Source organism: Myotis brandtii, unplaced genomic scaffold, assembly GCF_000412655.1.
Source record: "Myotis brandtii unplaced genomic scaffold, ASM41265v1 scaffold13, whole genome shotgun sequence".
Classification (NCBI taxonomy): domain Eukaryota; kingdom Metazoa; phylum Chordata; class Mammalia; order Chiroptera; family Vespertilionidae; genus Myotis; species Myotis brandtii.
This window is the reverse complement of record NW_005354595.1, coordinates 830657-842493: the sequence shown is the minus strand read 5'-3', so window position 1 is coordinate 842493 and position 11837 is coordinate 830657. Positions and strand designations below refer to the sequence as shown.

At 40.6% G+C, this 11837-nt stretch overlaps 1 protein-coding gene across 3 annotated transcripts; it reads left to right on the top strand.

The window, feature by feature from the left end:
* The first annotated feature begins 240 nt into the window (after positions 1–240).
* Positions 241–11542, top strand: ZNF483 (zinc finger protein 483). Of its 3 annotated transcripts, XM_005859754.2 has the most exons (7): positions 241–343; positions 1131–1229; positions 2105–2589; positions 4503–4585; positions 5120–5246; positions 5633–5725; positions 9364–11542. In XM_005859754.2, exons 3-7 carry the CDS (start codon positions 2202–2204, stop codon positions 10929–10931), a joined length of 2259 nt encoding a protein of 752 aa, XP_005859816.1. In that variant the 5' UTR covers positions 241–343; positions 1131–1229; positions 2105–2201; the 3' UTR covers positions 10932–11542. The 3 variants fall into 3 exon arrangements, with proteins under 3 accessions (XP_005859816.1, XP_005859815.1, XP_014389878.1); XM_005859753.2 differs by lacking the exon at positions 1131–1229; XM_014534392.1 differs by lacking the exons at positions 241–343; positions 1131–1229 and adding an exon at positions 392–411.
* Positions 11543–11837: the final 295 nt, after the last annotated feature.

Sequence of the window (11837 nt, the reverse complement as noted above, 5' to 3'; positions counted from 1 at the left end):
GGGAGGGGAGGGGGGCGACACGGTTTGAGGTTACCAAGGAGATAGAACATCATAGATCTGAAAACCTCAGAATGTTCTAGGCCTTTAGGCCTCTGGCGCAGCAATAATTCTGTGGCCGAGCCCACCGGCCGCTTCCCAATGATCGCGCGCAACAGGCCCGGGTGGGAGCCTATGGAAAGCGCAGGGCTTCGCACAGCGAGAGGAGCGCACCCCGGGAATCGTAGTTCTGCGCCCGTGCGCAGGCGCAGTGGTCCCCCGCCGGCTTGCGCGCGCAGCTACTGCAGGACCAGCTTCTGGAAGCTCATTGCGGTAGCGCTGGTCCTGGCTGCTGGTCCTGATGCAGGTAGTGCTTGCCCAGGGCCCCTCATTTGGGGGCCACCACCAGGTCGCCGGCTCCGAGGATGCACTTGGGTAGGGGTGGGTGCCGAGGGATATTGGGATATTGCGCTCCCAATCCCGCAGCTCCGGTGGGAGGTGGCCACCCTCCTAAATTACCGAGCTCTCCCCATCCCCTCCCTGCCCCCGGGGTCTAGCAATTTAGGTACTTTTGCATTTTCAGCGGGCAGATTCCTTGTTATGTGTGCGTGGGGGGAGGACGGCTGTCTCTTGTATGGCAGGATGTTTAGCAGCATCCCCGGCTCTACCCGCTAGGTACCTGTAGCATCCCTCCTCCCCAGTCGTGCCAACCAACATGTCTTCAGCGTTGCCAAGGCTCCCTGTGAGGCAAACCCCCACCTGTTCCCCCTCCCCACCACCACCCCCATTGGAGAACTTATTTCTGCCTGCGTCACATTTTCTCGATGCTTCTGTTGTAAGCTCCCTGGGGACCTAGAGGAGTGTCTTAGTCGCCGCAGAGCCCCAGATGCCCAGCAAGGCGCTGGGTTCGTGGTAGGCATCTAATATTTGGCCGAGGAATAAGTGACGTCATACGTACCGTGTGCCGGGTTGTGTGCTCGGAGGTGGGTAATTGCTGGTACCATAGTTGCAGTAGGAGGAGAGTGTTCTGGCACTGGCTGCGCGGTAGCACATCTCAGGCTGGGTGCTCTGTGGGGGCGGGGACCCTGTGTGACCTATCATGCCTGCCTCCCGAGCGCCCCGTTCCCAGCTCATTGACGATCCGTTCTTTGTAGAATGAAAAGAATGCATGCCGCACCGGACAGGCTCTGCAGAAAAGCACCTGTGGTTCAGAGAAAGCTTCACCCAGAGGGGACAGATGAAAGGATAGAAAGGTGACAGTTTTAAAGAATGGAAAACCTTTGCTTGCAGAGGGAAAGAAGAGAGCATTCCAAGGAGAAGGAATGGCGCTAGTGCAAAGGATAGAAGGGGATAGTGTGTCTGGGAATGGGGAGGTGCTTTTTTTTTTTTTTTTTTTTTTGGTGGGAGGAGATACTTTTTTTTTTTTTCTTGCAGTGTCCATCAAGGGCACGAGGTAGAGCTCAAGAGGCGAGGTCATGCGGACAGGGTCTCTAGATCATCATGCCTGACCTCTGCGTTTTTATTTTATCTGGAGACAGTTGGGGAGGGATCTTATGTTGCTTAGGCTACAGTGTGATACTGGATTGGAGAAGCCTCTCCTTAGGTAGTTTGAGTAGGATAGAATGGTGAGGTTCTTAGGAATTAAAGCTGCTAGAATTGGGATATTGATTATGTGAGAAATTTGATAGGCAAATATGAAATCAGGCTTCTGAGTTGAGCAACTGGTGGAAATGTGTGGCCATTCCCTGAAAGAGGGCAGGAGTTGATGAATAGGTTTTCGACTGTTTCTTCCTGTAGCCCTGAGCCTTTTCTTGATCACTTTTGCTTATGAGCAATATTGAATCTGAAGAAACTGTTTTTCTCGAGGGGACCTTTAATTACCCTTAAGTAACTCCTCGGCTTTTCACCTACAAAGAAAATTATACTTTTAATATAGTAGCTGGGCAAGGCTGTCTTAGGCCTCTGAGAATATATACCTGTATAACTATATCTATATATCTATATCTATGAACCAAACCAAGAACAATGTTTTTAGGATTAATGATTCGTTTCACTTATTTAATATTTTATATTTCTTGACAGTTCCTACAAGACCATAAACTAAATCCTTGATATTTGCTATTTATAGTGCCTGTTGGTGGACTGTACTGATATCCAATTAGAGTCTAAGGGGACTGAGTTCCTGCTGGTGATACAGACGGCAAGCGGTAATACCCGTGAACAAGATGACGGCCATCTCCTCAGAGCCTCACACTCTGGCTTCAAATGAACAAAACAAGCACCTGAGAATGGATACACCTGGGGAGGAAGAAGCTATCCTGGGAGGAAACACTCCTGACCCAGAGTCTCTCAGACAGAGGTTCCGGTGGTTTTGTTACTCCGAAGAGGCTGGACCCAGAAAAGCCCTGAATCGGCTCTGGGAGCTCTGCCTTCAGTGGCTGAGACCAGACATCCACACGAAAGAACAGATTTTAGAGCTTTTGGTGTTTGAGCAATTCCTGTCCATTTTGCCCGGGGAGATCAGGATTTGGGTAAAATCACAACGTCCTGAGAATAGTGAGAAAGTGGTGACCTTAATAGAGGATTTGACCCGAACGCTTGAAGGAAAGGAAGGTGAGATTTATAGATGGAGGGAGGAAGTGGGAAAGATCTCACTTAGCGTATGAGAGTGAACTCCCCAAAAGATAACAATATATTGCTAAAGAGGAGGCTAATATAAGACAAAGTTTGGAGGTGGGATTGGGTTTGAATTCCCTATCTTTTACTGTGTGATCTTGGGGAAGCTACATAACCTCTCAGAACTTTAAATTCTTTTAGCTGTAACAAGGGGACCCCATCTTATCTATAGTGTTGTGAGGAATAAATAAGGCAAGTATAATACATGGTGGATGCTCAAGAAATAGTAAGTTCTTTCCCTTGAGCAAGAGGGGACTTTAGAACGCAGGAGAGAAAAACTTTACCTGGAAATGTTTGGAGTCACAACCATATCAGCCAGCCAGGCCTTAACTTCTAACTCCAGTGTGTGCAGCAGCACATTCCTAGAATGGGGCTGCCCAATATCTGTGATGATGGAAGTGTGTTCTGCACTGTTTTTGCACTTCAAGCTGGTGCAAATAAGGAATTGAGTTTTTAATTAAATTTAAACTCAAATAGCCATATGTGGCCAGCAACTACCCTATTGGATAGTACAATTCCATAGCCTTCCGGAACAGCTGACATTTTCATAATTACATTATTACACATATACTAGTGTATACAGTGTACACTATGAATTACAACATGATTACATCATTGTAAAATATTGGTGAAAAGACTTCTAGGGTGGCTAGCCCTTTTGAGAGCATGTGGTTCAACTTGTATAAAATCCCTCTATATGCTACAAATATTCCAAATATTTATGTATATTATTTACCATAAGGCTCTCAGTACATATGCGTGACAGTTTGTATTCTAGCAGGAGTTCTGAGATAGATGGGTGTTTATCTCCACAGACTTAATTTGTGGTCACACAACTCATTGGTGTATCCAAAATTTGGGCTTCCTGACTCCTCTCCGACTTGTCTGTCACTGCAACCGGTGCTTCCACAAAACTGGGGCCTCTGTGTAGAGGCCCCTGCAATCAAGAAGTTCATGAATTGATTGCTCTAGCATTCAATTCATGAATGAGCAGTTTCCTTATAACAATCCCTTTTTTCTCTTTGATTGCATAATTCTGATTCCTAACTTCCATTGATTATCTAATCAATAAACTGCCTAAAATACTTTTCATAAGAAAGTAAAATATGATTTAAAAGAAAAGCCACTTTGCCCTTATTAGAAGCTGTTAATATCTTGGGGGTATTTTATATTTTTATTGATTTCAGAGAAGAAGGGAGAGGGAGAGAGCTAGAAACATCAATGATGAGAGAGAATCATTGATCAGCTGCCTCCTGCACACCCCTTACTGGGAAGCGAGCCCACAACCCGGGGCATATTCCCTTGGCCGTAATAGAACCCGGGACACTTCAGTCCTCAGGCTGACACTCTATCTACGGAGCCAAACTAGGGCTACATCTTGGGGTATTTAACACATTCAGTTCATAGGTTCAAATTCCTGATTCTGTCTTTAGGAATCTGATGGTGATTTCAGAGCTGGAGTCAGTTCTTGAGACCAGCTTGGTGCTTTCATTTAATGAGTGACTCTTGTGCAAGGGAAGGACTATGAAGAAAACAAATTAATACATAATATGTGGTTTTACCTTAATGCATCTTATAAATATTTTAAATTATGCAAACTGAATACATTAAACTGTGGGTGTATAGAATGAATGAAATCAGTTTTTGTGTGATCTTAGGAATTGAAAGGGTAAGGGGGTAAGCTTGGGTTTTAATGGGAATCTATATCTATGGCTCTCCTTTCTGTTTTAAAGAGTAGGAGAAAACTTTTTCTGTTTCTTATGACCTTTTTCTCCAGAGACATATATAGGAATTTCTAGTCTGAGGAATTCATTTGAAAGCCTGGACTGTATTTTTTTCTTCCCTTCCAGTTTCTCAAGATTCTGTTCTTTCCCAAGAGGAGAACCCTGAAGAAGATACAACGGTTTCTGTCCTTCCAAATACTGAGTCCGGGGTAAGTTTCCTTTCACTGGTTTTCATTCTTAAGTGAATACTTACTGACCTCCTACTGAGTGGTATAAAAATACTAGATAGAATAAGTAAGACAGTCTCCTGTTGTCATTCTTCAAAGTTATTCTTCACATTCTATTTTTTTTTTTTTCAGTCTGGAGAATTTGTCACAAGGTTGACTCTAATAAAAACAAATATTTGCTAAAATTTAACAGTTATTCCTGATACAATTAGCCAGGTGAAAATAGAAATGTATTTCCTAACATGATAAAAAACATCCCCAGCTGGAAAATCAAAAGCAGCTCTTACAATGCCCACAAAAAGATAAGGATGTTTTAAACTTACTGCTGTTAATGAGTATTTTCTGAATATTTTAGCCAGTGTAGTACGATAAGAAAGAAATAGGTTAAGTATTGATAGCTTGCTTTGGAATCCTTAGAAATTTAAATACTACCAAAACTAATAGTTTATATTTTCTGAAATCTTAGGATCTATTTAGGAATAATCCAATGCAAAAAGACTGTGTTTGGTGTTCTAGGAACCCATGACATTCAAGGATATAGCTGTGAATTTTTCCAGAGGAGAGTGGAGGAAGCTGGAACCTTTTCAAAAGGAGATATACAAGGAAGTGCTACTGGAGAACTGTAGGCACCTAGAATTTCTGGGTAAAGACACCTTCTCTTTATGATTTAGCATCAAACCTGGGTATCTTTTTGGCCACTATTTTTGAAAAAAGACAATTGCTACTGTTTTGGCTGGGCATGCAGGAATGATATGATTAATCCTAAAAATGGGTCCCGAAAATGTACTTTTCCGCCGAGTTATCTCCAAAAAAGAGTCTTTGCTTCATTGAATTGGAAATGTTGAGAATCATTTTGCCCTCATCAAGACCAAACCTCCCCCATGTTCTCTTCAAATTTCAGTATTGCTGTCTGTATTTGACAGTATCTTCTCTTCCCTGGAGAACCAGACTCTATGTGTGAATGCTGACTGACTTTGTTCTATGGAAAACAGACATTTTTCATGTTGGTTTTTTTTCCTCTATGAGCAGGCTTTCCAGTTACCAAATTAGATGTGATTTCCCAGCTACCGTGGGTTGAACCAGGGCTTCTGGAAAAAGAAGTCTCAAAAGGCTCCATACCAGGTGAGTTGGTGAAAAGTAGACGAGGAAATTAAAACAATTGCTTGCCAAGTCATTTGGGAAGACCTTTTGAAATGTTGGGTGGGCCATCTTGCTAAATTAACATAGAATGATGATTAGAATATACACGTTGTCTTCCTGGAATGTTCATTTTAACAGACTGTTAGTTTGGGTTCTCTGAGAAGTAGATGCCAAGACATGATTAGCCTTGCCAGAGACTTATTAGGAAAAATTGCAGTGAAAAACGGGGCAGGCTCTGGAAGAGGCTGGGAGTGAGGTCAGAGCGTGATGTAGGTATAACACCTGGGAAGGAGAGGGAAGGAAGAGTGGGTAGGAAGAGTCTGAGACTAAAATGCAGTTTAAGGAGGTTTTGGCAAGTCTCCTCTCAGAGTCCTATGTCTCACAGAAATGGACCTGAGTATCCCTGCTCTACTTGTCATCGACTGTGACCAGCTGTGGGAAAGTGGCCGAGGCACGAATGCCATGGTGGATTCATAGAGCAGCAGCAGCTGTTGTTAGCTGCCAGTTAAGTGCCACAGAAAAGATCTGAAAAGGGCATTTTTATGGACACCACAGATACAGATAGCAAAACAAAAACTGTTCGTAATGGGATTTATGCTATAATGGCAAGTATAAGGAACAGTGGAAAAATATTAGGAGCAACAGCTTAATTAACATTTGAATGGAATCTTTTTTAAAAAAATATATTTTATTGATTTTTTACAGAGAGGAAGGGAGAGGGACAAAGAGTTAGAAACATCGATGAGAGAGAAACATCGATCAGCTGCCTCCTGCACACCCCCCACTGGGGATGTGCCCGCAATCAAGGTACATGCCCTTGACCGGAATCGAACCTGGGACCCTTCAGTCCGCAGGCCGACGCTCTATCCACTGAGCCAAACCGGTTAGGGCTGAATTGAATCTTGAAGGATCAATGTGAATTTATCCAGAGGACATCATGTATAGTATAATCCCATTTTACATTTAAAAAATAATTATTTATATATCAATACCTTAGTTTATTTTAAAGGAAAAAAAAGATTCACTTTGCGCTATTCCATCTTCTTAACCATTCATTTTAGACAACCTATTGGCTGTTTCCATAAGGACAGCAATTGCCTTATGTTTAAGTAGCATTTGGGAGAGTAATTCCAAAAATGGATTCTAAAAATGTTTTGTATTCTAAAAATCTAGCAGGTAAAAGTCTATATTGGTACAAATATATGTCCTTCACTCTTATATAAAAGAAGCATCATTTAGATGTACAACTTGTCTAAAAGTCATTTTATAACAGACCGGAGGAAAAAAGTTTTTGACAGGCAAAGCAGAGTCAATAGCCATAATTTATTAAAAACTCATGTAAAACAATAAGAAACACCAAGTCTATTAGAAATATGGGCAAAGAATTTGAGCAGATAGCTGATAAAATTAAAAATAACCGAGAAAATTAAAATTTAAATAGCTATGGACATGAAAATAATGCTCAAGAATGAAATATGTGCCGAAACCGGTTTGGCTCAGTGGATAGAGTGTCGGCCTGCGGACTGAGGGGGCCTAGGTTCGGTTCCGGTCAGGGGCATGTGCCTGGGTTGCGGGCACATCCCCAGTGGGAGGTGTGCGGGAGGCGGCTGATCGATGTTTCTCTCTCATCGATGTTTCTAACTCTCTATCTCTCTCCCTTCCTCTCTGTAAAAAATCAATAAAATATATATTTTAAAAAAAAGAATGAAATATGCATATTTTTCTTTTTAAGATTTTTTAAAATTGATTTTTGGAGAGAGAGGAAGGGAGACAGGGAGAGAGAGAGAGAGAAACATCAATGTGAGAGCAAAACATCAATTGGCTGCCTCCTGCACACCCCCTACCTTAGATCAAGCCACCAACCTGGGCATGTGACCTGACTGGGAATAAACCTTTAACCCCTCTGCACAGTACAATGCCCAACCAACTGAGCAACAATGAAATACACGTTTAAAGCAGCGATACTATTTTTTATAAATCATATTCACAAAGATTTAAGAAAGATCATATGACTGGAGATGAGTACTCAGGTACTTCTGCTTGTCATGCTTCATGTGATACAACTTTTCTACCCTTTAGTTCAATAATTCTATTTTTATGACTCCTCTTTTGAGGAAATATTAATCATTTGATAAACATTCAAAGTTAAGCTAATATATGTTATATTAACACATAAATATAATAATATAGAATTAGTTGTTATGTAACTGATTAAAATTATTTTTATGAAGACTGACCAATGAGATGGGAAAGAATTTTGAATAAGAAAAGTAAGCCTATATATTATGCATATTTTTTCTATCTAAAATATAGAGAAAAAAAATAAAATAAAATATAGAGCAATATCTAGAAGAAAATACACAGTTATTAATAATAGTTAATTTCTGGGTAGTAGAATTTTGTGTTTTATAGTTTTCTGTTTACAATTTTATAAAAGTGACAATGTAATCTTAAGAGTCAGGATGATGATATGGTTAATAAGTGAATTCAAAGTTTGGAGAAGGGTATAAAGAGTATAGTACTAGAAAAGGCCCTGTGGAGATTGTGCAACTTGAACCCTAGGCCCTGTCAAATTTATATATTTGTGGGAGTGAAGGTACTGTGGAATTACATTCTAAGTAGTGTGAAGTGTTAACACTAAAAGAATAGAATTGAGCCCTAGCTGGTGTGGTTCAGTTGGCTGGGCATCATCCCATACATAAAAGGTTACCTGTTCAATTCCCGATCAGGATACATGCCTGCGTTGTGGCTCCATCCCCAGTAGGGAGTGTGCACGAGGCAGCTGATCATTGTTTCCCTCTCACATCGATGTTTCTCTCTCTCTCTTTCTCTTCTTCTTCCTTCCTCTCTCTTTAAAAATCAGTAAAATTTCTTTAAAAAAATAAAAGAATAGGATTGAAAGTGCTGTAGTATATTAGGGACAGTAAAGGGATGCCTGATTAAAGTATCCATAGGTTGATAGGGCCAGATTGTGGTTACCTTTGAAAGTCTAGCATAGGTGTTATTGCATAGCATATCTATAAACTTAGTACTATTTGACTGCTTTGAGAAGAAACAATATAGTATAGGGATCAAAAGCCTGGGCTTTAGTGTCAGACTAGGTTAAAAATCTGGCACGGCCATTTATAATACATGTGGCCTTGGGCAAGCTACTTACATTCTATGTACCTACTTGTCACATTCACAAGACAGGGATAATAATAGGGTTTATTTCATAGAGCTGTTGTGAAGATTAAGTGAAATACAAGTAAAGTGAAATTTGGCCTGGCATTTGGTAAGTATTCAATAAATGTTTGCACTAATATTATTAGTTGTTTGAAAAAGGAATATTGGGTACAGGAAGAATAAGTTTGAGCCTGTTTTCAAAATTTGAAATGGAGGTTAAAACTTGCATTTCTAATGATAAAGCACAAACTTTTAATCTTCCTCAATATTTTTCCTAACCCCTATGTTTACCTATTTTCTTTATATCACTTTCCATTCCTTGTTTTATAGAGTGTATTTGAGAATTGTCCAAGTCATAATCCTCGTAGTCATTACTGCCCCTATTCCTATTTTAGTCCCAAATACAGCACCTTCCTTTATTGCAAACAGGAAATATTCTGTGTTATTTCTTTTAGAGTGTGAACCTAGAGGTGAATTGAAGGAATCTGTTCAAAATCAAGATGTTCTTATGGACGAATCGACTTTAGAAAAAACAATAGATAGGTACTTAATGTGTGGTGATTATGGCTTGATGGGAGAATCCTCCAAACGCGGGAGATTAGAGAAGGGCCGTAGCAATAAGGAATGTTCGCAAGTAGCAGGCACACAAAAGAAAACTCATGGGAGAGGCAGTAAGGGTGAGGAATTTGACTCAGAAAAGGGCCCCTCTGCAAGTAATGCCAAGGAAACTTCGGATTTAGTTAAGCATCTGAGAGTCTACTTACGGAAGAAATCTCGGAAGTATAATGAATGCAAGAAACGCTTTAGTTTTCATTCAGACCTTGTTATGAACCGCAAAGAGCACACTGGAGAGAAGCCACGAAAACGTAAGGAAGGCAGGAAAGTCTTAAGTCACTCTTCATCTCTTACTAAACATCAGAAACATCCGAAAATTTATATGGGTACCAAGCCCCAGAAGTGCAGTAACTGTGGGATAGACTTCACTCAAAGCTTATCCCTTGTTAAGAGAAGAAAAACCCCTATATGTGAGAAATGTCGGAAAAGTAAATATCAGGATACAACCTCGAATAAAGATGAGGGAACAGAGACTGGAGAAAAATCCCCTAAATGTAGCAGATGTGGAAAATCCTTTGATTATAGTACCACACTGTCCAAACAGCAGAGACTTTACCTTGGTGGAAAACCCTCTATGTGCAATGATTGTGGGAAAGCTTTCAGTAAGAGTGCATCCTTCACACCCCGTCGTAGAGCTCATAGTGGAGAGAAACCCTTCAAATGTGATGATTGTGGAAAAGGTTTCACCCTAACTGCCCACCTCATTAAACATCAGCGAATTCATACAGGAGAAAAACCCTATAAATGTAAAGAATGTGGGAGACCCTTTAGTGACAATTCATCTCTTATTCAACATCAGCGAATTCATACTGGAGAAAAACCCTATACATGTAACGACTGTGGCAAATCCTTTAGTCATAGCTCATCCCTTTCCAAGCATCAGAGAATTCATACTGGAGAGAAACCCTATAAATGTACTGAATGTGGAAAAGCCTTTAGACAGAATTCTTGCCTTACCCGACATCAGAGAATTCATACTGGAGAAAAACCATACCTATGTAATGATTGTGGAATGACTTTCAGCCATTTTACATCTGTAATTTATCATCAGCGACTTCATTCAGGAGAAAAACCCTACAAATGTAGTCAGTGTGAGAAAGCCTTCCCTACCCATTCTCTCCTTAGTCGTCATCAGCGAATTCATACTGGTGTGAAACCTTATAAATGTAAAGAATGTGGAAAATCCTTCAGTCAGAGCTCATCTCTTAATGAACATTATCGAACTCATACTGGAGAGAAACCCTATGAATGTGACTATTGTGGAGCAACCTTTAGTAGAAGCTCAATCCTTGTAGAGCACCTAAAAATTCATACTGGAAGGAAAGAATATGAATGTAAGGAATGTAAGAAGACATTCAAAAGTAATTCAGGCCTGATCAGACATCGGGGATTTCACTCTGGAGAGTAATTCTTGAACTATAGCAAGGTGGGAGGAAAGTTAATCAAAACTGTCCTTATTAGAAACCTGGATATAAATTGCCACCACATTGATTAGTAGCTGCAACTTTGATGGGCTGGCAGCTAGGAAAAATAGACTTTCCCCCATTCATCCTTCTTTGTAAGAATGTTAACTTTTGGGAGATAGTAGTTAGGGCTTGAAAAGTTATGTGGAAAGTGAAAATAGTATGAGATGTGAAATTATTGTAAAAGGCCAAATATGAATTTAAATAGCAGGGGAGGGGGTGCCCAGAACCTACCTTTTTAACCATTTCAGAAGATTTCCCTCTCTTCTGTTTTCCCCTTCCACTCCCATGTAGTGTAATAGAAAACTTGGTTGGAGTCAGATAACCTGGGTTCTGTCCCAGTTTCCAACCAATCTACTATATAACCTTTCTGAACTTGTCTTTGAACTGATAGAATGAAGGGTTGGGACTAATAATTTCTAAGTTGGGGTTGTTGTTTTTTGTACCTCATATTTTCTGAAGCTGTAGACATAAGTTAAAATTATTTATTTATTTATTTATTTTGTTAATCCTCACCCGAGGATATTTTTCCATTGATTTTTAGGGAGAGTGGAAGAGAGAGGGAAAGATAGAGAGAAACATCGATGTGAGAGAAACACATCGACTGGTTGCCTCCTGCATGTGCCCTGACCAGGGCTCAGGCCGTGGAGGAGCCTGCAACCTAAGTATGTGCCCTTGATGGGAATCGAACCCAGAACCCTTTGGTCCGCAGACCGACACTCTATCCACTGAGCCAGACCAGCTAGGGCATAAGTTAAATATTTTTGATTCATTGGAATTTTCAAGTTTCTGTCGTAGAAAATGATTTAGGATACTAAACTTCTGGCAGTGAGAATATAGTACCCTTTTTG